This window comes from Ochotona curzoniae, unplaced genomic scaffold (assembly GCF_017591425.1).
Source record: "Ochotona curzoniae isolate NIBS_2020 unplaced genomic scaffold, NIBS_Ocur_1.0 contig_3622, whole genome shotgun sequence".
Classification (NCBI taxonomy): domain Eukaryota; kingdom Metazoa; phylum Chordata; class Mammalia; order Lagomorpha; family Ochotonidae; genus Ochotona; species Ochotona curzoniae.
In genome coordinates, this window is record NW_024465926.1 from 20,380,590 (window position 1) to 20,405,223 (window position 24,634).

General features: G+C 53.0%; 1 protein-coding gene across 2 annotated transcripts; it reads right to left on the reverse strand.

Moving 5' to 3' along the window:
* Window positions 1–684: 684 nt before the first annotated feature.
* On the reverse strand, window positions 685–22,951 carry DRC7 (dynein regulatory complex subunit 7). 2 transcript variants are annotated; one of them, XM_040982637.1, is made up of 17 exons: window positions 22,743–22,951; window positions 22,189–22,363; window positions 21,182–21,307; window positions 20,681–20,875; window positions 17,654–17,812; window positions 16,493–16,711; window positions 9,676–9,804; window positions 7,782–7,854; window positions 6,878–7,006; window positions 6,536–6,664; window positions 5,629–5,849; window positions 4,652–4,867; window positions 3,886–3,996; window positions 3,681–3,791; window positions 1,976–2,170; window positions 1,069–1,208; window positions 685–965 (listed from the first exon to the last, which is right to left on the reverse strand). In XM_040982637.1, exons 1-17 carry the CDS (start codon window positions 22,949–22,951, stop codon window positions 872–874), a joined length of 2,631 nt encoding a protein of 876 aa, XP_040838571.1. In that variant the 3' UTR covers window positions 685–871. The 2 variants fall into 2 exon arrangements, with proteins under 2 accessions (XP_040838571.1, XP_040838572.1); XM_040982638.1 differs by lacking the exon at window positions 20,681–20,875.
* Window positions 22,952–24,634: the final 1,683 nt, after the last annotated feature.

Below are 24,634 nucleotides of genomic sequence, written 5' to 3' on the forward strand. Positions count from 1 at the left end.
AAGCAAGTGAGGAAGGCGGTGCTGGGGAAGGAGAGTAGTCTCAGTTTATGAAGAAGGAAAGGAGATGAGGAGGTGCTTGACCTAGTGGTTAAGATACCTGTGTCCCATCTGCAAATGTTTGGTTTTCCATCCAGCTTTAGCTCTTGACTCTAGCTTCCTGCTTTACAGACACCTGGGAGGCAGTGGTCTCCAGTAACTTGGTTCCTACCACCTCAGCTCCCAGCTCCAACCCCTCAGCCTGTGGCTATTTCAGATGCTTTGGGAGAGAACCAACAGGTTGGGGGCCTCTGTCTCCCTCTCCCAAAATTTTTTTAAAATTTATTTTTATTGGAAATGCAGAGTTACAGAAAGAAGAGACAGAGAGAATGATCTTCCATCCACTGGTTCACTCCCCAAATGGCTGCAACAGCTGGAGTTAAGCTTATGGGAAGCCAGGAGCCAAGAGCCTCCTCCAGGTCTCCCACATGGATGCAGGGTCCCAAGGCTTTTGGCCATCATCTGCTGCTTTTCCAGGCCACAAGCAGGGAGCTGGATGGGAAGCAGAACAGGCAAGACATGAACCAGCACCTATATGGGATGCTGGCACTTGAAGGGGAAGGATTTAATCACTAAGCCATTGTGCTGTGCACCTCCCTTTCCTAAATTAAAAAAAAATAAGTAAGTAAAAGGAAGAGGGGATTAGGGCTGGAGCTGGAACTTGTGAAGACATAAATTAGAAGTGTTTATTTACAGGGAAATCATGAGAAGTAGGACCAAACGGCTGCAGGGGATGGAGTGTGGCAGGGAGGCTGGGTACCTGTATAGATAGACAGGCATTACCTGGGTGTGGGGGGCACAGGGCTGAGCTCTGGGCTTTGGTCCCAGGAGGGCATTACATAAAGACTTTGAGGAACTCCACCAGGCGCGGGTCCTTGTGTAGCTTCTCCTCCAGGGCCAGGTACTTCAGCGGGGCCAGTTCCTTGTGTCTGAAGTTGCAGGGAGGAAATAGCGGGGTGAGCGACCCCATACATCCCCACAGTGCCTCACCAGTTGCATCTCCCAACCTCCCAGGTTTGCCCTGTCCCTCACCGGCTGAGCCGCTGCTCCAGGATGCGGATGCGGAACATGGCCTGAGAGCAGTAACTCAAGTACAAGTCCTCGTCCTCAGGTGTCAAGGTCACCTGATTTTCCTGGTACCACTGCTGCTTCTTCTGCAGCTCCTGGGTCTCCTGTAGCCCAGGGAGAACAGAGAGGGAGAGTTGACCTCGGCCAGCGCTCAGCCAGGTGGCAGGCGGCAGGTGGCAAACCCACTGGTTCCTTGACAGCCCCCTGAGAGTTGATCCTCCTGTCTGCTCCCACAAAAGCCATAATGGCAGAGCAGAGACCCTCAAAGTGTCTTGGGTAGGTGCCCCTGGAGTCCTACTTAGAGGAATAGTATGCCTATGTGGTCAGGGCAAGGACTGAGACAGACGTGTGTCTCTAGACAGGTGGCTGATATTTTCGGAGCCTCCAATTTCTGGTCTGCAGAGCAAGGGTCATTGCACTCTCCCCTCCCACTGCCTGCAGAGCTCCTTGTGGAGATTAAATGATGTAATCACAGGGTGATATCGTCTGTGCCTGATCTACAAAAGTAAGTCAAGAACTAGGAGTTGCTGCAATGCATTGGCCACTCACGCACCACCTCCACTCAACCATCATTCTGCCTCTCCCTCCACCTGCCCATGCATCTGTCCACCCATCTGATGGTTAGCAGACCTTCCTTCCCTCCTTCCCTCCTTCCTTCCCTCCCTCCTTCCTTCCTGCCTGCCTGCCGTTTATCCTTCCTTCCATGTATCTCTCCATCCACAGAACAACAGGAAGAACAGCCCAACCATTTGGAGCACACACACCCTCCCCTGCTGCCAGCACTAACCACATATTCAAGACTGTCTGTGTGGGCAAACAGCCCTGAGACCATCTTCTGGACACGGTTCTCCCACAGGGACCCTGGCGTTACCTTCTCAAAGCGAGCCTGAATGAGGTTGGCCTTGTCGATGAGCCGCTGCTTGAAGTCATTGAGGCAGTCCTCCTTGAGGCGCACAGCCTGCCAGCGGGTCAGCTTCTCACCCGGAGGGAGCTGGGCCAGGAATGGGGCCAGGTAGTCGAGCTGGGTCTCCATTTGCCGCAAGTGTTCCTCATGCATTACCCGCTCCTGTAGTGGTGGGGGTCAGGGGGTACAGAGAGGCTGAGCTGGCTGTGCTCTGCATCAGCAGTGACAGGATGGCACAAGGCCAGGCCTCCAATCCACCTTCTAGTGCCTGGCACCCCTAGGACAGGCTTAAGAGGGGCCAGTGAGGGGGCTGTCTCTTGCACCCATGTTTATTTGTAATGGAAGCTTTTGCTTTTTATGTGAGCCTATGCTTCAATTTTCTTCTTTGTGGATTTAATTAGGATTCTTTACTTTAAAGGCTTTCTTATTTATGTGAAAGTGTGGCAGAGAAAGAGCAAAAGACACAGATTGAGCAAGGGAGGGAAGAGATCTTCCAGCCACAGGTTTTTACCCAGATGGCTGCAACAGCTGCGACTGGACCAGGCTGAAGCAGGAGCCTACGAACTCCATCCAGGGCTCTCACCCTGGGAACAAGTACGTGGGTCATTCTCTGCTGCTGCTTTGGGTACATAAGCAAGGGTGGGGGGCCTGACTCTGGAACAGCCAGGACTCAAACTAGTATGCTCCAATATGGGATGCCACTGACTTTGCAGGCACTGGCTTAACCCTCTACCTTGCTAGTGCAGGATCTCAGATAGGATCTTGTTTCCAAACACACAGCCTGGGGCCTGGTACTCCACAGCAGACACTTGCTCAGGAAATGGCAGGGAACATCCAATGTGAAATGGGAGATTTCTCAGTTGTCTCTTTCCCCTTGGGGCTGCCAAGATGGGAGCCAGTGAAGTTGGAGAGGCAGGGACTCCTCTCCCCTAGGTGCCTGAGGGCCACCATGGTACCCTGGCCTGTCACCAACCCCAAGCTGTTTTAGGAACCTTTTGCTTGGCTCAGGACAGGGATTCAGAATCTGTCCTCAAAAACTAAGTGGAGTATAGCTGAGCTCCACACGTTATGAGGTCTGAGGCCATAGTCCTCTCGCTGGGGGAATGGGCCCAGACCACAGCTCACTGGGAACCCCAGGGAGAGGTGGACACACAACTGTAGTTCCTTCCCAGTACACCGCAGGTGTGAGCCCGGCTGCAAGACCCTGACTTGGATCCTGGGCATTCTCTGGGACTTATCACAAAAATGGCCAGCTCAGGAGGCAGGTGTCTGGTGAGGTGGTTCAGTTTCTATTCAGGGCATCCACTCAGTCAGAATGCCTGGGTTTGAGTCCTGGTCCTTCTACTTGCCATCTAGCTTCCTGTTGATGCAAAACGTGGAGAGACCCAGATCAAATTCCAGGCTCCTGACTGCAGCCTGGACAAGCCCCAGCTGTTGCAGGAATTTGAGAGTGAACCAGCAAACAGAAGATCTCTCTGTCTCTCCTGCCTATCAAATGCATTTTTTTTAATTAAAGAGAAAAGAAAAGGAAAGAAAAGAAAAAAAAAAGCCAACTCAACAATCACAATGACCTGTCCTATTGACAGTTTCATCCCCTAGGAAGAGGAATCCCTGGCAGAGCCCCAGGGACACTCTAGGGGGAGGTGATGCCCAGGCAGGGAGCCAGGCTCACCATGGCCTCCCGGTACTCCTTGCTCTTCCCATTGCGTTTGGTGTCATAGATGGAGATGGTCAGCACGTGTGCCTCCTCCTCTTCCTCTCGAAGTTTCAGGATCTCCAGCACCTGCATGGGGAGGTAGAGGGGCGCAAGGAAGGCTCCGGGAGCCCTGCCGCCCGCCCACCTGCCCACATTCTGGGGAATGCGGGGAGGCACTCACCTCCATCTCCGACTCCCAGGCCTGGTGCCGGGACAGTTTCTCTTCGTTCTTGAGCTGCATCATGGTCTCATACTGGTACAGAAGCTTCTTGGTGTGCTCCATGGGCTCCACCTTGTGGAGAGGTGGAGAAGGACAACCACCATGAGAATCCAGCTGCAAGGTGGTGGGATCCACACCTGCCGCTTTCCAGCTGGATCCGAAGCAGAGTGGCTGGGACTTAACAGTGGCTCCAATATGGGATGCCGGTGTTTCAAGCAGGAATTTAACCCCCTGTGTCACAGATGGGAACTTTTGATTTTCCTAAGGTGGGAGGGAGAGGCATTTCCTGACTGGATTCGAGAGTGTTTCTCCTAGGACCCAGTGCAATGGCTCAGTAGCTAAATCCTTGCTTTGGATATGCTGGAATCCAAATGGGCACCAGTTCATGTCCTGGCTGCTCCACTTCCAATCTAGCTATCTGCTTGTAGCCTGGGAGAGCAGTGGAGGATGACCCACAGTATCCGTGTGGGAGACTAGGAGGAAAGGAAGTTCCTGGCTGCTATCTTCAGATCAGCTTAGCTCTGGCTATTGTGGCCACTTGGGAAGTGAACCAGTGGATGGAGGATCTTTGTCTCTCCTTTTATCTGTAAATCTGCCTTTCCAATAAAAAAAATAATTTTTTAATAATGTCTCTCCCCGAGTTGTGGGACAGGATGCAGTACAAGGGCCCTGCTCCTTCGCCTAGCTCCCCCTGCGCCGCTGCTACGCATCCTGGTCTCGCGCGCACCTCAAAGCTGATGCACATGTCAGGCGTCATGATGATCTTGTTGCCCTTGCTGTCCACCTCGGAGCGCCGCTGGAACTCGCGTGTGGAGGTGGTGATGTAGTCGTCACGGCAGTGGTAGCGCAGCTGGATGCGGTCCTCGCTAATGAGAAACACACGCTCTGCCACGTCCTCGTCAGCAGGCTTGGCAAGGTTGCGGGAGAAACGCTCCGTGATTTTCTGTGAGGCCAGGACATGGGCAGAGTGAGAGGCAGAGTGGGGCAGGCCCAAAGCTCACTCGGGGTCACTGGGGGTCAGGGGCCCAGCAAGGCACAACCCCCTGTGGTTTCTCAAGGCCAAGTAACGGCAGCCCTGCATGCTGGGTGCTGGGCCCCTTCTCCAGCTCCCTTGACAAGTCTCTGCTTGCTTACTGCAAGTAACAGGGAGGTCACCACCTGGCCAAGCAGCCTACTCTGTCCCTAGACATCCCTTTGTGCTAGGCAGAGCTGTTCTGGCAGGCAGCCGTTAAAGTTCCATCACTATGTCATCTGTCATGACACAGCAGTGGCATGCAGAGTTCAGTGAGTGAGAAGTGGATTCTAACCTGCAGGTCTACACCCACCTGTGACCCCAAACCCAGCAATCCACAGCAATACCCAGGATGCCCCTCGGACAGCATTTCACTTTTTTTTCTGCATGCCTTCCTGTATCTAATAAATGTCCAGTCATGGGCATTATACATGTGTGTGTGTGTGTGTGTGTGTGTGTGTGTGTGTGTGTGTGTGTGTGTATAAAACAGTAAGAAACTAATTAGTTATATATTAGTTATAATGTACTTATCACAATAAGGAATTAACACTGCCTTAGCCCAGTGGCTGAAAGCTCAAGTCATTCCCAACAGCCCCGGGATTGTGCATTTGGTAAAATGCGTGGCTCATCTCAGGCTGCTGGAATGTGCAGTCCCTGCCCACCCCAGGTACCTAGGCCCAGCGAGCTCTCACCACTATGGGCCGAGGGTTGGACTCGGAGCTGTTGGTGCCCAGTTTCTTGACCCTGGACCCGAAGTTGATGTGGCGGTAGGAGAGGAAGTCTGCGCGTCCTTGATAGTACTCCGTCATGGTCTTGGGGGTCTCCTCCCGCTTTACCAGGCCATCCACGCGGGCTGTCTCATAAAACTCCATGACGCGCTCCATCTCCGGGAGCATGGACTCATAGGAGTGCACTGGAGTGGGAACAGACGGCCGGGTGAGAACCATACCCGGGGCTTCGGCTGCTGATGTGGCAACTAAACCCCGGGCCGAGAGAGAGGCGGCTCCATAATACGGAGCACCTTTGGTTATACGGCTAATCCCCTCTCCTGGGCGTGGAGGAGGGGTCCAACTTCCTGTTATGATAAACAACACCCCAATGTGTGCATCTGCATTGGGCAAGTCTTTGCTCCTGTCCATTGTTGCTAGGAACCAACGCTTAGCAGCAGAGTCACTGGCATCTTGCTTAGGGATACGGGTTCTCGCCTCTCCCGGTCATATCCTTCCTTACCTTGCCACCCTTGTGGACTCTGGCCACACCCATGCTCTCCATGCTCCCATGTCCTTGTAGGGTGCATTGGTTGGTTTTACTGTTCAATATCCTCCCCCACCTCCCACTGTGTGCCCTCCTGTTTGGGATCTGGTTCAGTCTCAACCACAAAATGGGCACATGGACCTGGCATCAACTTCCCCTGAGCAGGCCATGTTTCCTTGAATAGCTGAGCTTCCTCTGACAGCCCACACACCTGGTTTGCTTAGTGGCTACCTGAGAACTTTGTCAATGCCCAGGTGCCAATGCCCTTCTGCCACCTACCAAACCACCTGCTCTCAGGACAGTGTAAGCTGAACCCCCAGCCCAACCCAGCCTGGCCCCAGGTACCACGCAGAGCCTGGGGGTGGCCCGGCTTGAAGTAGTCGGTGTGCAGGCCCGTGATCTTGTTGATATGCCTTAGCTCCAGCATGTCCTCCCGGTTCTGGTACCACTCCTTGATCTCCACAACCTCCATACCTGTGGGGGTGACACACGGCGGCTGCAGCCGGGACAGCTTCCCCACCTCCACCCATGACACCCAGCATCACAAGGGCCAACAGCAAACATGGAGGGAGAGGAGGAGGAAGAGGGGGAGGAGCCGGGGAAGGGATGTGCAGGGATGTGCGGAGGCTATACAGCAGGGCAGGTGCCCAGCTGTGCTGCTCCCCAGCAACCAGCGCTACACCTTACACTCCAGGTCCCGGTAGGTGGTGAGGCGGCTCACGAGGCCATTGCTGTTGAGGTACGGGGCCCACTTCTCCAGCTTGGCTCTCTTGTACTGGATCACCTTGTTCCCGTTTGGGCAGCGAGTCTCGAATGCTGTGGGTACAGAGAGAGCTGGGCTCAGCCAGACCCCACAGCTCCCACTGCACTGCCCATTGCACTGTCTGCGGGGCTCCGCCTCCAGGCCTCCAGCCCACTCTAGCGAGGCAGAGGTCAGCCATGAGGGCTGCCTGACCCCTGAAGTACCTCAGGCCGGACAGAAGCAGAGACCTACCCCAGACTGGTGTGAGCCTGACCTGAGGGCTCTGTGCCGCAGTCACACCACGTTGTGTCTCATTGCCAGGTCTTTGCCCCTACAGGTCTCTCTCCCAGAAACCTCATCCCTTTCTGCCCTCCCTGTGATGACCCACTACTCCCAGCAGCCTGTTATCCACCCATCATCCCCCAGTACCATCCCCCCAAGGTCAGACTGGATGCTACTGCCTTGCATTTCCATGACAACCACCCCAGCATGCCTCATCCTGGTGCTCCTTGAGGGACCTCAGCAGCCAGCAGACACAGATGTGGGACATGACAGGGCCTGCCCTCTGGTCCTGACACGCTCTGTACCCCCTGGGCACTGACTCCGACCTCTCCTGGACAGAGAGGTATAAAGGAAAACAAGAGGACATGCCCTCCCACACACGCACGCATCCCTGAGCCCTTGCTGTGTGCCAGCTCTGGGACCACATTGCTGAGGGTGTGCAGTGAGAGGGAGGGGTCTGGGTAGTATCTGTAGGGGTCCCTTGCTTCCTGGCCTTTGCTGGGAAGCTCCCCGGACGCCTAGGCACCAGCTCTGAATAGTGCAAGAGTACGCAAGGACCACAGACACCTTCTGGAGAGATCTCGATCTGCTCCACCCATGAGGGTGGCATGTCGAAGCTCTTGTCCTCTTCCTCCTTGCCCTGTGTGGGGAGAAGGGCCATGGGATGGAGAAGTCAGTGCCTTGGAGCTCAGCCCTGGCCACCCTGCCACAGGGAAGCCAAAGGTGGCATGAGTCACTTAGGATACAGAAGGATGGCAGAGCTCTGGTTAGCTCTCACCAGGGCCCTTTCCCTGAACCTGCCAATCTAAGACAACAGCACTTGTCCCCTACACCCTGGCCCTTAGTTAGGGAGAAGCTTCTGGAATCAGGTGAACCCAAGCACTGTCCTCTACCACCAAGGAAGGTCTCCTGTGCAAGTCCTCAAACACTCTGAAGTTTGAGTTTCCCTAACTATAAACTGGCCCTCTTGGAAGATGCAAGTGACATGCAGAGGGCGTGGAGCACAGCCTGGCTGGTGTGATGGTTATTTCTTTTCCTCTTGGAATCTCAGTCCCATCTGCTACATCTGAACAGATGGTCCTGAACAGAGGTGACCACAGCACTGCAGATGCGACTGTCTGCATTTGCAGCGTTTCTCCCCCACATGTGGTCCTGACACTTGCGCATCTGGCTGTCAATTCTGAGTCATCAGTAGGAAGCACCGTGAGACATTTGAGACATGCTGGCAGGGTAGAGGAGTGGTCAGAGGTCTTGGCTTTTCCTGGGGTGGGGGAGCACCCTGAATCCTGGCTCTTAGGGATACTCATCTGTCAATCTCTACAGGATCTTGAGCATGACAGGCTGTGCCAGGCAACTGAGGATGCCACCCTTGGCTCTCCGGGCACTGGCTGCGCCCGGTCTCATGGCCTGCAGGGGGTGCCAGTGTCCCAGGATTGACAGCAACCAACAGAGGTGTCCCTATTGTTTAGCACAGATGAGGAAAGAGCATTCCACGTGATTCTCTGAGCAAGTTGCGAGGTAGAATGAAGTCACCATTGGGAGCTCAGAGTCAGGTTCAAATCCCAGTTGTGCCCTTTAGGGCTGAGGCTTTTCCTGGGATAAGCATCCTAAGCATTCCCTACTCCTCCCACCCTATCACCAAACACCCCTCTACCCACCCTGGGGCAACGTGTGAGTCTTCCCATCTGTCAAATGAGCTGAGGACAGGCAGACCCCTCCTCACTGAGTGACCGGGAGATTTAAACAGGCCAGTTCACACTGGGCACCAAGAACTCAGGCCCCAGGCCCGCCAATGCCTCAAGGATGGGTTCCTAGTTCCCAGGGGGAAAGATCCTTCTGTTGACTTGCTCTGCTGGGCAGGACTTCTTCAAGGCAGTCCCAGATGATGAATAAACTTGTTGTTTCCCTGTGAACTTGACTCTCAGCCCCTCTCCCATTTTGTGTGCTGACATTGACCCTGTGGCTGCCATGGCCACACAGACATGACAAAGGCCTGTGGGTCCCTGCCCTCTGTGTGTAGTCTCCTGCACACCTGTCAGGAAGGCCCATGGGAACTCTGAGAAGGGAGGCTGGGGACGTGGGGGGCTGTGGTCCATGACCTTTAGAAGGCCACATGGGATGAACAAGGAAGGGCTGGTTATGTGTGGCTGCCCAGGAGGGACCTGAGGATTGGACTGGCCCTGGGGCTTGTGGTAAGGGCTTTTTAAGACCCCCATGAAGCAGGATCACCTTGAAATGAATATAAGGTCTGGGCTGCTCACTGTGGGGGGCTCAGTGTGTCCATCTGTGAAATGGGAGCATTGTCCAGGTCTGTCTGTTTGGAGGGATTTCTAATCAGCCTATTGGTTCCTGGTCTATCCCTCCATGCCCACACCCACGGGCAAGGCAGCGGTCAGAGTACCTTCAGGATAGGGGCAAGGCCTCCCCACGTACCCCCCTACCATGGACTGCCACCACTCACCAGATTTTCCACGTCATCGTCATCATTCACCACGGAATCCTCCTCATCGGTCAAGGACAGGTGAGGCTTGTCGGTGCCCAAGACCATGTACTCCCACCTCACCGGGTCTCCCAGGTCAAACACAAGGTCCTGAGGGGGGTGGGGGAGACAAATTGAGTGTACCCCTCGGCTGCCCCATCCCCACTTGCTCTGAGTGGGGATATAGGGATGAGGGCCTGGGACCAGGGGGCCAGAACGTCAGCTCCAGGCCCAATCCCCATTGCAGCAAGAAAACTGAGGCCCCAAGGGGCTGAATCGTCCTAGTCACCAAGTTTCCAATGAAGAAGTTCCCTACTACACCCCACAGGAAACAGGAGGGGAGAGCCTGACAGGTGGGCATGCATAGCAGCTGGCCTTGGAAGCAGGTGGAGAAGCCTCCGCCCCCTTCTCATCCAGCCTACCAGAGGCCAGGGTCCCAGGAGCAGTGGCTCCACCCCCAAGTAACCTGCAGCCCCAGCAGCGCCCCTGAGCAGGTCCCTCCATCAGATACACCCCAGATTACGTTGTCAGGGAGATGCAAGGCTAATAAGGATGTCCTGTGGCCCAGAGGGGCCCCAACCTGCTCTCACGGTTCTCCCCTAGTCCTGGAGTATGATTCTGATCTAGGAAGGGGGAGGGGGACGCAGTCTGACAAGCAGGAGAGAACTCTCAGAGTGGAAGCAGAGCTTGGGCTGGCTGCTGTTCAGTGCCGGGTAGCTGATCTCACAGAGGTTCTGCTTTCTGTCTTGTCCCACATCCGGTCTGGCTGGTAAGTACTAAGTTGTAGCTACATGTTATTCTTTGCACCTTTCATCTAAAGATGTATTGTATGGGGGGAGGGGGGAAGTAGGGATGGAAGTTAAGGTGTAATTGCAAGCTTGTATCTGAGCCTGAAAGAAGACCTGGCTTGTTCCCAATTCCAGCTCCCTGATCATGTGCGCCCTGGGAGGCAGCAGACAACCGCCCAAGTCCTGGGTTCTCTGCCACCCACGTGGGAGACCTATTCCCAGCTCCCACCTGCAGCTTGGCCCAGCTCTGGCTGCTGTGGGATTTGCGGGGAGTAAACCAGCAGATGGAAAATGTCTTTGTTTTCCCTTTAAATAAATAAAAACTAGAAGTCTTTAACAAAAACGGCAGCTGAATCTATAAGGGTTGTATCCAGAACAGGGGGTATCTGCACCAGTCACCACCTTCTCATCCCCTAATTGTGATTTGACTAGGAGGAGGCATTTCCTGCATGTTACCATAAAGGCAATGGCCACTTCAAGTCCCTAGGAGGGCAGTCAATAGCTGCTCCAATCTTGTTCTGTCACTAAACGTGACAGCCAGTGTCCTAATGTCTTCTTCCAGGCCCCTAATTGCTGGCGCAGGATAGTTCTTCAGGCCCTCCACCTTCATCTCACACCCTGTGGCTTCTATCTGTTCTGCCTGGCACAGGGGTGGGCTCTGCCAGGCATGGGAAACCTGCAGGCCGGAGGGAGAACACCAGTGCCAAAAGGGCTGTGGTCTCCAGGGGATGTGGCCACAGCAGACCCAAGCCTGGGCTCTGCGGAGGGCAGTCTCAGCTCCACCCTGACCCCCCAGGGCATGGGAATAATCGTTTCCCTTTCTGGAGCCTCAGTTTGTTCACCTGTAAAATGGTCAACATTTCTTGGACAGCCAGAAACTCTCTGATGCTCTACCCTGGGAGGTGGGTGAGGGGTGAGACCGACTAGAGTCATAAGGGAGAGTACGTCGGGGGTGGGGAAGGGGTCCCTTTTCCTGCAAGCAGAAGTTTCTGTATGGTCTACACAGGCTGTCCCAGAGCAGTCACTCATGCTTCCACCAGAGGGCGCAGTAGTTCCTGGCACAGGGTCATCAGGCAAAGTGGAGCTCAAAGGGTCACCATCTCCCATCAGGAAACCTTGCCTGGCTGGAAACATAATAAAAAAAAAAAAAAAGCATGGGGACTTGGAGCCCCAAGATCTGAGTTCAAATCCAGCTAGCTTCCTAGTTTCTCCTCTGTGAGAACACAGTGTCCTGTGCTTGCTGACAGTCTGCAGGGTTTGTTTGCTGTGCCGTGTACCCTGGCCCCCAGCTCAGGGGCTGGCACACAACAGGTGCGTCATGAAGAAGGCACTTGCCCTTGTGGACCGCATTTCCTGACTGTGAGATGACACAGCTGAAACAAGGGCGACTCAGCCGGCCCGCCTTGACTGCAGTTGCCTTCCAGCCATTTCCTTTACAGCAATTCACACGAAATGCCTCCTTCCTGGAAGCACTGTGCAACGTGCCAGTTAAATTGCATCTATTATGCTGATGGACCGTGTCTGTCGCACTGAAAATGCTGCATTTCTGTCTCCCTTTCGTGGCAGAGGTGTGCACAGGATGTCTATTCTCTCCTGAAGGAATCAGATTCTCAGAGGGCAGACAAGTCATTCTCTGCAGATAACATGATTATTTCTTTACAAAAGCCATCGACATTAGTGGACAATCTACGGCTAGAATAAGAAAGTAAATGTAGCAGGTGCTGTGGCATAGTGAGTTAAGGCTCTTTTTCCCCTCTCCCCTCTCTCTCTCACACACACACGGGATAGCTAGAAAAAGAATGAAAATGTCATTTGTGTCAAAGTGGGTGGGACTGGAAGAATCATGTTAAATGAAACAACCCAAGGACAAAAATATAAATATTCATTTTCTCACTCGTCTTTGTGAACAACAAAAAGCAGAACTCACAGAAAAGAACGGAAAGATATTTGATAACAGACACCAAAACACAATTACATCGGAGGAACTCCTCCCATCTGGGGTGCTCTATACTACACTGCAGTTTACAACAATCTATGAGATTCCTCAAAACAACTGGAAGACTCCACGTGTTCCCACGCTCAAGGAGATGGACATGCTAACAACCTTGATTTGGTCACTACATACAGTGTCATATTGTCACTCTGCACTCCATATACACATACAAGTACTATCTGCATGTCAGTAAAAAAAAAAAAAAGAAATATTTTGCCTATAATGTCATTAATACTGATGTTTAGATAATGGTACTTATTTTCACAAGTTCTCAGGCCTTATTTTATAAAAACCAAAGCAAGAGTTGTTGTACTTGTTTAACCTTCTTTGATATTCAGTCTTAATATCAGATTATCAGTCTAAATTGTAAATTCTAAATTATCAGCCATATTGTAGTACAGTGGGTTAAGCTGCCATAGAGGCGCTGGTGCAAGCCTGGCTGTTCCACTCGCCATCCAGCTCACTGCTCATGCACCTGGGGAAAGAGTGAAAAATGACTTAAGTACTTGGGTCCTAGCACTGCATGAATCTTGGCTTCTGGTGTCAGTCTGGCTGAGTCCTTGCGACCAATTGGTGAATGAACCAGTGGATGGAAGCTCAATGATTTCCCTCTTTCTATCTGCTCTCATTCTCTCTGTAACTCTGTCTTTCAAATCAATAAATGAATCTCTTCAAAAAGTTTAAGCTGTGACATAACTAAATTTAAAAAAAATAAAATCCTTATTCTTTTTTAAAAAGTGAAAAAGTAGGATAGCTAATACTTAATACTCAAGGAAAGAAAAATTAGGCAATGTTTAGGCGAAGAAGGCCAGATGGGTTAATTTGCAGCACCCATTGGCAAGTGCCAGAACCTGCTGTGAGTCATATCAGACTAGACCATGATACTCCCTGGCCAGCAGAAGATCCGGGTCTGGGAGAAGGCCTGGGAGAGGAACTGTGGGCCCTCTCCTGCCAGGTTGCAGCTCCATAAGATCTAGGGTTGAGGACAGCCTGGGCTGGCCAAGGCAGCAGAACCTGTCAGCACACATGGGGATTGAGTTTGGGGGCAGGGCAGGGCAGGCTGAGCTAAGCGGCAACACTCAATGAGCTTGCATGAGAGCTAGATGGGATGTGGGATAGGCTGGGTTAAGCTACAGCACATGTCACCACACACAAAAATCAAGGCTGGGGACAGGCCTAAGAGAGGGCATTGTTGGTGGTTGGTTGCTAGGCTGTGGTATGCATGAGGACTGGGTCTGTGGTGGGCTGAACTAAACCACAGTACCCATCAGTTTGCATGAGATGAGGCTGGGAGTGATACTGACCAGGCAGCTGCATCTACCAGTAGGTGCGTTGGCTGGTGCAGGTGACGGATAGAAGTTGACCCTGCATAAGCTGAGAATTATAAAGAATAGAGAAAACCCTGGTGCCAGCACCATGACATAGTGGGCTAAACCCCTGTCTCTAGCACCAGCACCTATATGGGTCCAATTTGGGTCCCAGCTGCTTCACTTCTGATCCAGCTCTCTGTTTCTGGCCTGGGAAAGCAGCAGAGGACGGCTCAAGTATTTGGGCACCTGCACCCACACGGGAGGCCTGAGAATGTGCCTGGTTTCTGCCTTTGGCTCAGCTTTGGATCAACTCAGCTCCAGCCACTGCAGCCATTTGGGAAGTGAACCAATGGATAGAAGATATTTCACTGTGTGTCTCTCCTCTCTGTAACTCTGCCTTCCAAATAAAAATAAGTAAATCTTTAAGAGAAACCCCCAAATTGTAGTTCAATATTTCAGTAACATTGTCAATAACTCTTAAAAACAGTAACTCTTAAAAAAAGAAAAAGAAGTTGTTGACCATAAATCAGCAAAACTGTGGGAGGCCAGAACACCAGCACTAATACCTTGCACTCCCAGAACACTCCCCTCAGCAACAGAACATGCACGCAGGCAATTCCAGGAAGCTCACCAAAACAGACCACACTCTGGACCTCCAAGCAAGCTGGTAACAAGTTTAAGATAATGGAAACCATATAATTATATTCTCTAATCACTGCAGAATTAAATGAGATATCAACATTAGGAAGATCTCTGGAAATCTTCCGAACATTTGAAAACTCAGTAAACACATTTCAAGATAGCCTGTGAATCAAAGGAGAAATTATAAGAGAAATTAGAGAGCATGTTGAATAGAAAGAAAATGAAGACAATATAATTGTGTGACCTGGCGCTACAGCAGTCCTTTTGGAGGAACTAAAGGCTTCTACTAAAGAGAGAGAGGTAGCATGCCACAAGCACTTCTGTCATTTTTTTTTTCACTCCCCCCAGTGCCTGCAACAGTGAGGGCTAGGCCAGGCTGACACCAGGAACCAGAACTGCATCCAAGTCTCCCACATAGGGCCGGGGACCCAAGACCTTGAGCCATCACATGCTGCCTCCCAGGGTGCTCACCAGCAGGTAGCTGGATTGGAAAGAGAGGCAGGCCCCAGTCTGAGATGAGGCACTTGGACATGAGATGAGGGTTCCCCAAGCAACAGCTTTAATCCACTGGGCCACAGCACTCCGCCTTCATTGACTGTATTTAAAACTGAAAGCATGGTGCAATGCCATTTATCAAAATAAAAAGGACTAAGTATTCAGTAACGGTGAGGCCACGGGCATACCGCTGGTGGCAGGGTTGACCAAGGCGGTGGTTTTGGCAAAGGGGCAGTATCCATTCCAACTGAATGTCATGCGTATCGTGAGGCCCGGCAATTCCACTGCTAAACACCCTCGCAAAAGCAAGGCGCATGTGTACACAAACATGTTTATGTAGTGCTGTTCAGAGCAGTCCAAACTGCAAACAATCTCAGTGTGCCACTGTGGGGTGGGACAGTGAGCTCTGAGGGATCCAGGTGATGGAAAACTATGAAAGCAAACAAGATCCAGGCATGAAAGAGTAGCCATTGTCTGACTCAAGGGCTAGGAAGTCCCCACACATGGGAAGGTCACTGATACAGATGAAAGTCAGGCTAGTGCTTAACTCTGGGGAATGGGACGGGCCAGGGGCTGGGTGGGCACCTGAGGGGCTGGTGCTGGCTTGTACAGGTGACTCAGTATGTGGCCGTTCAAGGCAGTGTACACTGAGGGTTGGGTACCTCCCTGTATGCTTTGAGTGAGTGTGCACATATGTGTACCACTGCCATCCACCCAAGTGAAAACATATAAGGGGGCTTCAGAAAGTTCCTAGAAAAGTAGAACTAGGAACAGCGTTTCTGGGGGACAGCGTTTAGTGCAGCAGTTAGCTGCCAGCATACACAGAGTGGCTGGTTCGAGTCTGCTGCTGACCCAGTTTCCAGCTAATGTGCACCCTGGGAGGCAGCAGCTGATGACCCAAGTACTTGGGCCCCCCTCTCCCATGGGGGAGACCCAGGAGGAGTTCCCGGCTGCTGCTGTTGCCCTGGATCAGCTGGGGAATGAACCAGGGATGGAAGATCTCTCTTGGCCTTTCGAATAAAAGTAATTTTTCTAAAAGGTGTTTCCCTTACTGCAAAAATGTTTGTGAAATCTGTACTTCGCTTTTTCATCATAAACATTTTTCACAAACCTTTTGAAATCACAGACATGCATTGGAGGGGAGGCAGTAACTGAAGGTGATGGGTCACTCTGGGGGTGTGAGTCACATTCTACATCCAGATGAGGTGTGGGCAACTGGGCATCACCAGCTCATACCAGTCCCCTGGGTTATTTGCTTAGGTTGATGGTACCCTCCGCATGGATGTTACACTTCAGCTCCAAGTTTTTAACAATGAACCAAACTAACAATCCAGACTTCCAAAGGACACATAAGTCAAAAGGGAGGCCATAGTCACAGCAGGATGGGGATTTATGGGCAGGTGCATGGACTGTGGGGACCCAGTGACAGAGAAATTAAAACAAACCTCGCCTGGCCTGGCCTGGCCTGGCATCTAGCTCCACCTAAGCTCTGGCCACAGTCCCTTGCTCCCATACCCCCTGCCATGGTCCCACCTGTGCCTGTCATGTCCCACTTCCCCCACCCCAGGCACCTTGCAGAAGTTCCAGCAGTCCTGCATGTTGATCCAGTAGTTTTTGTGGTTCCAGATGCTTTCGATGCCCAGGAAGTGCTCATCCTGGGTGCTGTAGCTGCAGCCCGTGAACGGGTCGATGAAGAAGCTCTCAGGGACCTCACGCTTGCCCGACAGCACCAGCACCCACGCATGCACCCGCAGGCCGTACAAGGGGTCAGGCTTCGCCTTCTCTGCCTCCTGTGTGGGAGAGGTGGGTATCTCCCATCAGATGGGCAGAGAAAAGAGGCCTGAGGACCTAGGGATCTCTACAGGGCTAGGGGCCGGAGGGAGAGTGGGGTCTGAACTGATGGCACTTCTGGTCTCCCACCACGGCCTCTAAGAGCCCATCTGGTGGATGGAAGCGTGAGACTGGATCTGCGGCTTGCAAACTGAAATCTGTGCAACTCCAGGTAGCTGAGATTTCCTGGCTTTAAAAGTTGTGCATCCAGGACTCACTTCAGCAACATATACTAAAAGTTGTGCACCTGGGTGAGGTTGCACCCAAGAAAAGTCGTTTTTCCTTTGGTGAAGCCAGAGAAAGGAGCTTTCAGGCTTCCGTTATTCACTCTCCTGAGAGTTCTGTGACAGGGTCAAGTTCATGATGGTAGCCCTAGGACCTGGCCCACAGGAGCAGCTCAGCAAATACTCCAGAGAGACAGGGGGGTGAGAGGAGGGAGGATGTTGGAAGGAGAGAAACAGGATGGATGGAAGAATGGATGAGAAAGTTTTGGCAGGATGAAGGTATGTGTGGGAGGGGGATGCTGGGAGGAGGATGTGCATCACAGGGGATGTTGGCAGGAGAGAGTGGGTGTGCCTGAGAGGAGGGGTGTTAGCAGGAGTTGTTTACATGGAAGGGGAAGTTGGCAGGAGAGCGAGGATGTGCGGTGGCAGGGAGGTCAGCTCGCAGGTATGCATCCAGTGAAAGAGTGTGAAGTGAGAGCACCCGGGCTGCCCCACACTGCAGGGAGTCTGCTCCCTGCTGAGCATCCATTGCAGAGGCCCCCAGGCTGGCCAGAGGTGAGAGGTTGGGACTGTGGAGGTGCAGCAATGCCTGCCTTCCCACCCCTAGCAGTTCTGCCTCCAGCAGAGTCCCCGCCCCTCAGCTTCCCCCACCTCCCCCACCCTGAGCCAGGGACCCACCAGGATGCGCTCCTCCTCCTCCCTCCGCAGCCTCTCCTCCTCCGCCATCCTCTCCTCCTGCCTCTTGATCTCCTGCTCCTGCTCAAAGCGGCTGCTCAGATCTCTGGGCGGCTTGACGGTGTACTTCTTAGGCGGCGGCTTTTCCTCCTTCTTGATCCTCTGTGGCCCAAGAGGGGAAAAAGGGTCAGCTCTGAGGGTGGGTGAGTGTGTGTGAGTGTGTGAGAGTGTGTGTGTGTGTGTGAGTGTGTGTGTGTGTGTGAGTGTGTGTGAGAGTGTGTGTGTGTGTGTGTGTGTAAGGTACCTGAAACATCTGTGGAAAGAGAACTCAAAGATGTATTCATGGGGCTGGTGTGGTAGCACAGCAAGCTAATCCTCCACCTTGTGGTGCCAGCATCCCATATGAGCACTGGTTCATGTTCCCCAGCTCCACTGCTGATCCAGCTCTCTGCTTATGGTCTGGGAAAGCAACAGAGGATGGCCCAACTTGTTGGGACCTTGCACTCATGTGGGAGACCCAGAAGAGCTCCTGGCTTTGAATCAGCTCAGCTCTGGCTGTTACAGCCACTTAGGGAGTGAATCAAAGGATGGAAGATCTTTCTCTGTCTCTCCTTCTTGCTCTGTAAAAATATGCCTTTCAAATAAAAATAAATCTCTAAAAAATGTTAAATTCATTTTGGTACAAAAATGTTTGAAATCCGGGTCTATAAAATCATACATGGAGCCCCCAGTGCAATGGCTCAACGGCTAAAGGTTTGTCTTGCAAGTGCTGGGATCCCATATGGACGTCGGTTCATGTCCAAACCACTCCACTTCCCATCTAGCTCCCTGCTTATGGCATGGGAAAGCAATGGAGGATGGCCTAAAGCCTTAGGATCCTGCACCCACATGGGAAACCTGGAAGAAGCCCCTGAATCCTGGATCCTGGCTTTGGATTGGCTCAACTCCAGCCATTATAGCCACTTGAGGAGTGAATCAGCAGATCAAAGCTCTTTCTATCTCTCTCCGTAAAATCTGTCTTTCCAATTACAATAATTTTTAAAAAATCATGCATGTTACATGAACATTTTTTTTAAAGATTTATTTATTTATTGGAAAGTCAGATACACAGAGAGGAGGAGAGACAGAGAGGAAGATCTTCTGTCCAATGAGTCACTCTCCAAGTGAGCACAACAGCTGGTGCTGTACCGATCTGGAGCCAGGAACTTCTTCCAGGTCTCCCACATGGGTGCAGGGTCCCAAAGCTTTGGGCCGTCCTCGACTGCTTTCCCAGGCCACAGGCAGGGAGCTGGATGGGAAGTGGAGCTGCCGGGATTAGAACCGGCGCCCATATGGAATCCCAGGGCGTTCAAGGTGAGGACTTTAGCCGCTAGGTCACGCTGCCAGGCCCAACATGAACATTTTTTTTAAAAAGACTTTTTTTTAATTGGAAAGTTAGATTTACAGGAGGAAAGAAAGATCTTCCATCCACTGGTTCACTCCTCAAGTGACTGCAATGGCTAGAGCTGAGACAATCCGGATCCAGGAACTTCCTCTCGTCCCCTCAGCAGGTACAGGGTCCCAAGGTTTTGGGCCATCCTCGATTGCCTTCCACAAGCAGGGAGCTGGATGGGAAGTCGAGCAGCTGGGATGTGAACTGGCACCCACAGGGGATCCTGTCACATGCAAGGCGAGGAGTTAGCCACTATGCTACCATACCAGGCCCACATGAACTTTTCTTTTTAAGGTTTATTTATTTTTATTTGAGAGCTACAGGGAGAAGGAGAGACAGAGACCTTCTATCCACGGTTCACTCCCCAAATGGCTACAACAGCTGGAGCTGAGCCAATACAAAGCCAGGCGCTTCTTATAGATCTCACATATGGGTACACGGTCCCATTGACGAGCTAACCTTTGCTGCTTTCCTAGGCCATAAGTAGGGAGCAGGATCAAAAACATTGCCACTAGGATATGAACAGATGCCCATATGGAATGCTTGTGCCACAAGTAAAGGCTTAGCTGGCTATACCACCATGTTGGACCCTACATGAACCTCATGTGCCTGGTTGCAAGAAGCCTTGCTGAACACCACAGAGGCCGTAGAAGTGGGCCTACCCCAGTCGGGAGGAACTGGACCATCGGGGCTTAGAGTCGGTCCCAGTGTCTGCCCTCACCAGCAGCACAGCTTTAGCCATCTCATTCTGCCTCACTGACTTATCTCCACACGCTCATCTGTGAAGCAACAGTGAGACGTCCCACTCACTGAGTCACTTCAAGGATGTGAAGGTGGTTTAGAAACCAGAAAGTTCTCTGTGAGTGTTGATATCATTTTCATTATTAAAACTTCGGGGGATTGGTGCTGCGGCACAGGCTAAGCTGCCGCTTGCAATGCCAGGATTCAAGTTCAAGGCCTCATTACTTCACTTCTGACATAGCTTCTAGTTAACGCACCTGGGAAAGTGGTTAGAGATGACCCGAGTGCCTGGACCCCTGCACCCACATGGAAGACCTGGATGGAGTTCTGGACTCCTGGCTTTGGCCTTGGCCCAGCCTTGGCCATGGCAGCCATTTGGGGGAGTGAGACAGTGTGTCTCTCCTTCTAACTTTGCTTTTAACATAAAGAAACCTTTGCAGCAAGAGCAAAACCAACTCCAATTGGGCTCAGAGACCTATGAAGCTATAGGCCAGCCAGGAGGGGACTTTTGCTCTGTCTTGGGCAGCAGGGCCTGAGCAAGCAAGGCTCTTCTGGTATCTCCACCCTCATCTTCAGTGCTCACCCAGGGAGCCCCAAGGTGCTTACTCAGGGGAAAGCCAGGAGCACCCAGACCCTGCTGCTGTATGCCTCAGTTTCCCCTGAGTTACTATTCCCGGGCTATAAGTCCTTGCTCAAAGTCCTGGAACTCATCAGCTCGTGAAAGGCACTGTCATTTGTCCCCATACAGGGAAGAAACGGGGACAGAGGTGTCACCAGAATGGTTCAGAATGAACTTCCAGATGCAGTGGGGTCACACCCACCAGCACCGGTGGCTGCAGCCTGGAGTGTGGCCATACCTGCCTCGGCTTGATGGTGAGCGGGCATACCTCCCGCGTGAGGTCCATCTGGCACAGGTCCTGCGAGCCGTAGCCGTTGACACAGTAGGCATCATAGCCAGAACCAATGAGCATGGAGCAGAGCAGTGTGCTGAAGTCGAAGCAGTTCCCCTGCTGCTGTCTGAGGACCGTGGTCGAGGAGTACAGGTGCGAGGGCTGTCCATGGCAGGTGCCCAGTCAGCAGGTGCCCGGTCAGCACCTGCCACCCTGCTTTCTTTGCCACCATCACAGCCCCCATCTGCTCAGGGCCAGGATCAAGGACCAGTAAGCAGGCTAGACTCACGCCCGTGGCCCTAGAGAGCAGGCCAAATACGAGGAGGGCCCCATGTGAAGCACAGGTACCTATCATATTAGGGGCTCACGGACTTCCTGAGTGGAGGAGCTACAGCCTGGGTCTGGCCAAGCCTCCTTCTTGCAGGCCCTACCTGGCTTGACATGAGCCCGCCTGTGAATGACACTCACCGGCTTGAGGGGGTCGGGCAGGGGCACCATAGTGAGGAAGTCGGAGACAAACTGGGCACAGCTGTCCCAGTTGTAGAGTTCAGAGTAGGGCATGAGCGTGGGCCGGATGGTGGTGCTCACGAACTTCTGCAAGGGAAGGCTTAGCCAGTGAGGCCCCTTGCAGCCCGGAGCTGCCAGAGCCCGTGAGCTGTGGGGCCCTGTGGGACCTGGAACAGGGGTGGGCACAGAGCAGCCCCCTTCCTAGCAAGAACATGGCACAGCTGAGGCAATGGCTGAAGGACCCCATCATTGGTTGGGAGGGGACTTAGGCTCTCACAACTCCAATGAGCTGCAGGGCCACAAGGGGCCAGAGAGTCAGGAGCTGAGCCAGAGGATCAGGGTTCCTGTCCCCTAGGCTTCCTGGCAGTGTTGGCCCCCTCCCAGAAGTTCTTGGCCAGGGTACACCTGATGTCCAGGGCCAGCTCTAAATCTGTGGGCCAGCCCTTTCAGAAAATAGCAAAAAAACAAAAGACAAACACAAATTACAATCAACCAACCAACCAACCAGACCAAAGCCCCAGGACTTGTTCCTCCCACCTGTGACCCAGAGCACCTGTGACTTCCCCCAAGTCTTTCTGGGACTCAGTTTCCCTATATGTAGCGGAGGCAACATGGGGCTCACCCAGATAACATGACACTGGTTCATGAGCTACAGAGCTGTGGATCCACAGCCTTCAGTACCCTTGGTAATTTTTAACATCTGTGTCAGCCACCAGCATTCCAAGCCCAGCTCTTCCTGCACAAACCCTGACCTCACTGTCCTCCCCTGACCTGGCAAGCCCAAGGCAGCCCAAGCCAGTTTCCTCACAGCGATCAGCACTGCCTCTCGTGGAGGTTGAGGAGGCTCATTTACTGGAGCCTGCCAGGGCTTCTGGATGGTTGAGTTGTGCCACTCCAGGTTCCCACACCTGGCAGAGCCTATCCCGTCTCCCCATCCCTACCCTATCCCCTCCATATCTCAGTCTTACAGGCACTCCACACTCGTTCAGCGGGTGCAAGAACAAGGGCACGCGGTCCGGACACAGGTGGCTGTACTGGCGAGAGAAGTTGTCTGCCACCTGCAGCAGGTGCTCCTCTCTGGGCGTGTTGGTTTTGTAGGAAATGGGCAGCTTGGAGATGTCAATGGTGTCCTTGGTCAAGGATCTGTCAGGGTACAACAGGGCAGGCTGTTGGTGCTCAGAGAAAGCTGTGCCTGGCATGCTGCGGACCCTTGAGTCACCTTGGCTGCTACTGCTTCGGCCCCTCCCTCATGGCATCCTTTTGACTACCCACTTGACAGGTATCAGCATGAACATCTGAGCCTTCAGAGTGGTTCAGCTGACTGAAGCACAGAGAGGTTGAGTAACTCTCCCAAGGTCCCACAGCAAAGGCAAAAAAAAAAAAAAAAAAAAAAAAAAAAAAAAGTGGAGACGTAGCCCCAGCAGGCTGAGAGCAGGGTTTTCCCTCAACAGCCTGGGCCCAACCCAGGGACTTGGTACTTCTTGTGCCCAGCCCTGGCCCACTCTCACCCCAGTTCACTCACGGCTGCTTTGTTGGGCTGGGGACTGGGATCTCTGAGAGCTTCCTCTCCAAGTCCCGGAGCATCTCCGGCGTGAATGTGGCGGTCTCTTTGTGCATCTCCATGGGCCTCACTGTCATCTTCTCTGGCCTGTCTGCCCGTTCTGCCCGCTCGGCCGCCTCCTCCCTCTCGGCCGCCTCCTCCTCCTCTACCTTCTCCCTCAGGACTTCCATTCTGGTACGCCCCTGGCTGCCTGGAGTAGGGGGTGTCTCTGCTGGGAGGGACAAAGGCTCTCAGAAAGAGGAAGAGCTCCAAATGGTTTCCATGGGTGGGTGGACTGCATCACAAAGCCCGGAAGTGAGTCCCTCTTCAATGTCCTTTCAGACCAGGAGAAGGTTCCTTTTGCTGCTAGCACCTGTCTAAGTTATATGACCTTCTCGTGCCTCAGTCCTTTTATCTACCCCATGACATCACCCAGAGCCCCAGGAGCAGCACCTGTTGTGGTACCCAGAGGGCCTCCCACCAGCACAGCCACCTTTCCACATTGCCAGGCCCTGCCCCACAGGAGTGTGTGTTATGGGGTGGGGAAGAGAGGCCTTGCACCTGATCTTAAAAATTCAGTTTCCAAAACCTCCTACAGGTGGCCAGTTGGCCTATGATGGAACCCAGTGCTGGCCAAGGAGGTGTACATGCAACATCCCAGGAGGCATGGCTGTCCTTTCCCCTTTTTCTGCTGGATTACAGACACAACACTGGGATGCAATGGCCTCGGCACGAACGGTACAGTCACTGTAGGTGGTGGCTGCTGACACAGGGGCCCAGGTCCCTGGGGATACCACAGACACCCACATGCCAACTCCAGACCTCCATGGATGCAAAAGCTCAGCCTCAACTGTAGGCTGCCCAACAAATGCCCTCCCAGCAGATCCCTGGCAACCCAGCTCTGCTTTCCCCATCACCCCATCTCAAATGCCTGCTTCCTTCACAGAGAACAAGGGCACAAGTCCAGCAAGGAGGAAATTGGACCCAACCAACATGATGCCTGGGGGAGACCAGGTGTCCCAGGTTTCTTATCACCCTGCAGAGTAGAGCCAGGCCTGAGTGCTGGGACCCAGGGAGGTATGTCACTGGCCTCCAGCCAGGTGAGGGACAAAACTTGGCTTGGCCACCTGCTCCTGCTGTGCTCCTGGGCCATGCCCTGCCCCTCTCTGGGCCTCAGTCACTCGTTCTTCCACAGGAAGAGAGAAACAGGTGTACTGGTCCAGCTATGATAGCCTGTGCTCCAGGCTCAGGACGTGCTGTATGGTCCTGTCGCTGGAAGCTCATGAGTCACAGTGGAGGCCCACCAATGAGGCCCACCCAGGACCCTGGTTCCTGAGGGACAAGCCTCCAGCCAAACAGCATGATTGGGTCATCAGTCCACTTGGCACAAAGAGGGCTAGAACCCTAACGGTTCAGTCAGCACCTTCTATGGGACAGACCCTGTGCTGTGGGGTCCTAACATGAGGAACCTCACCTATCCTCAAACAACTCTGTGTGGCAGATACTTGAACAAACCCACTTCACAGAAGAGGATACTGAGGTCTAGATAGATAAAGTGCCCCATATAAGGTCACAGCTAGCAGATCTGTGATTCAAACGCATAGACTCCTGGCTGTGTATGCTGTGTATATATATGTGTGTGTGTGTGTGTATGTATGTATGTTTTGTGTATATGATGGGTTAGGGCAGTCCAAGAAGGGGTGGTGGGAGATGAGGAAGTGATGTCAGAGCACACAGGGGTTACCTTAGAGCAGGGGGTGGAATGGGCCTGAGCCAAGGTCATGGGGCACCGCCTCACGGGAGCAAAGGGGGCCAGAACTGCAACATCTGACTCTCCCAGCTGTCTCTGCAGCCACCGCTGTTTCAGCGGGGCA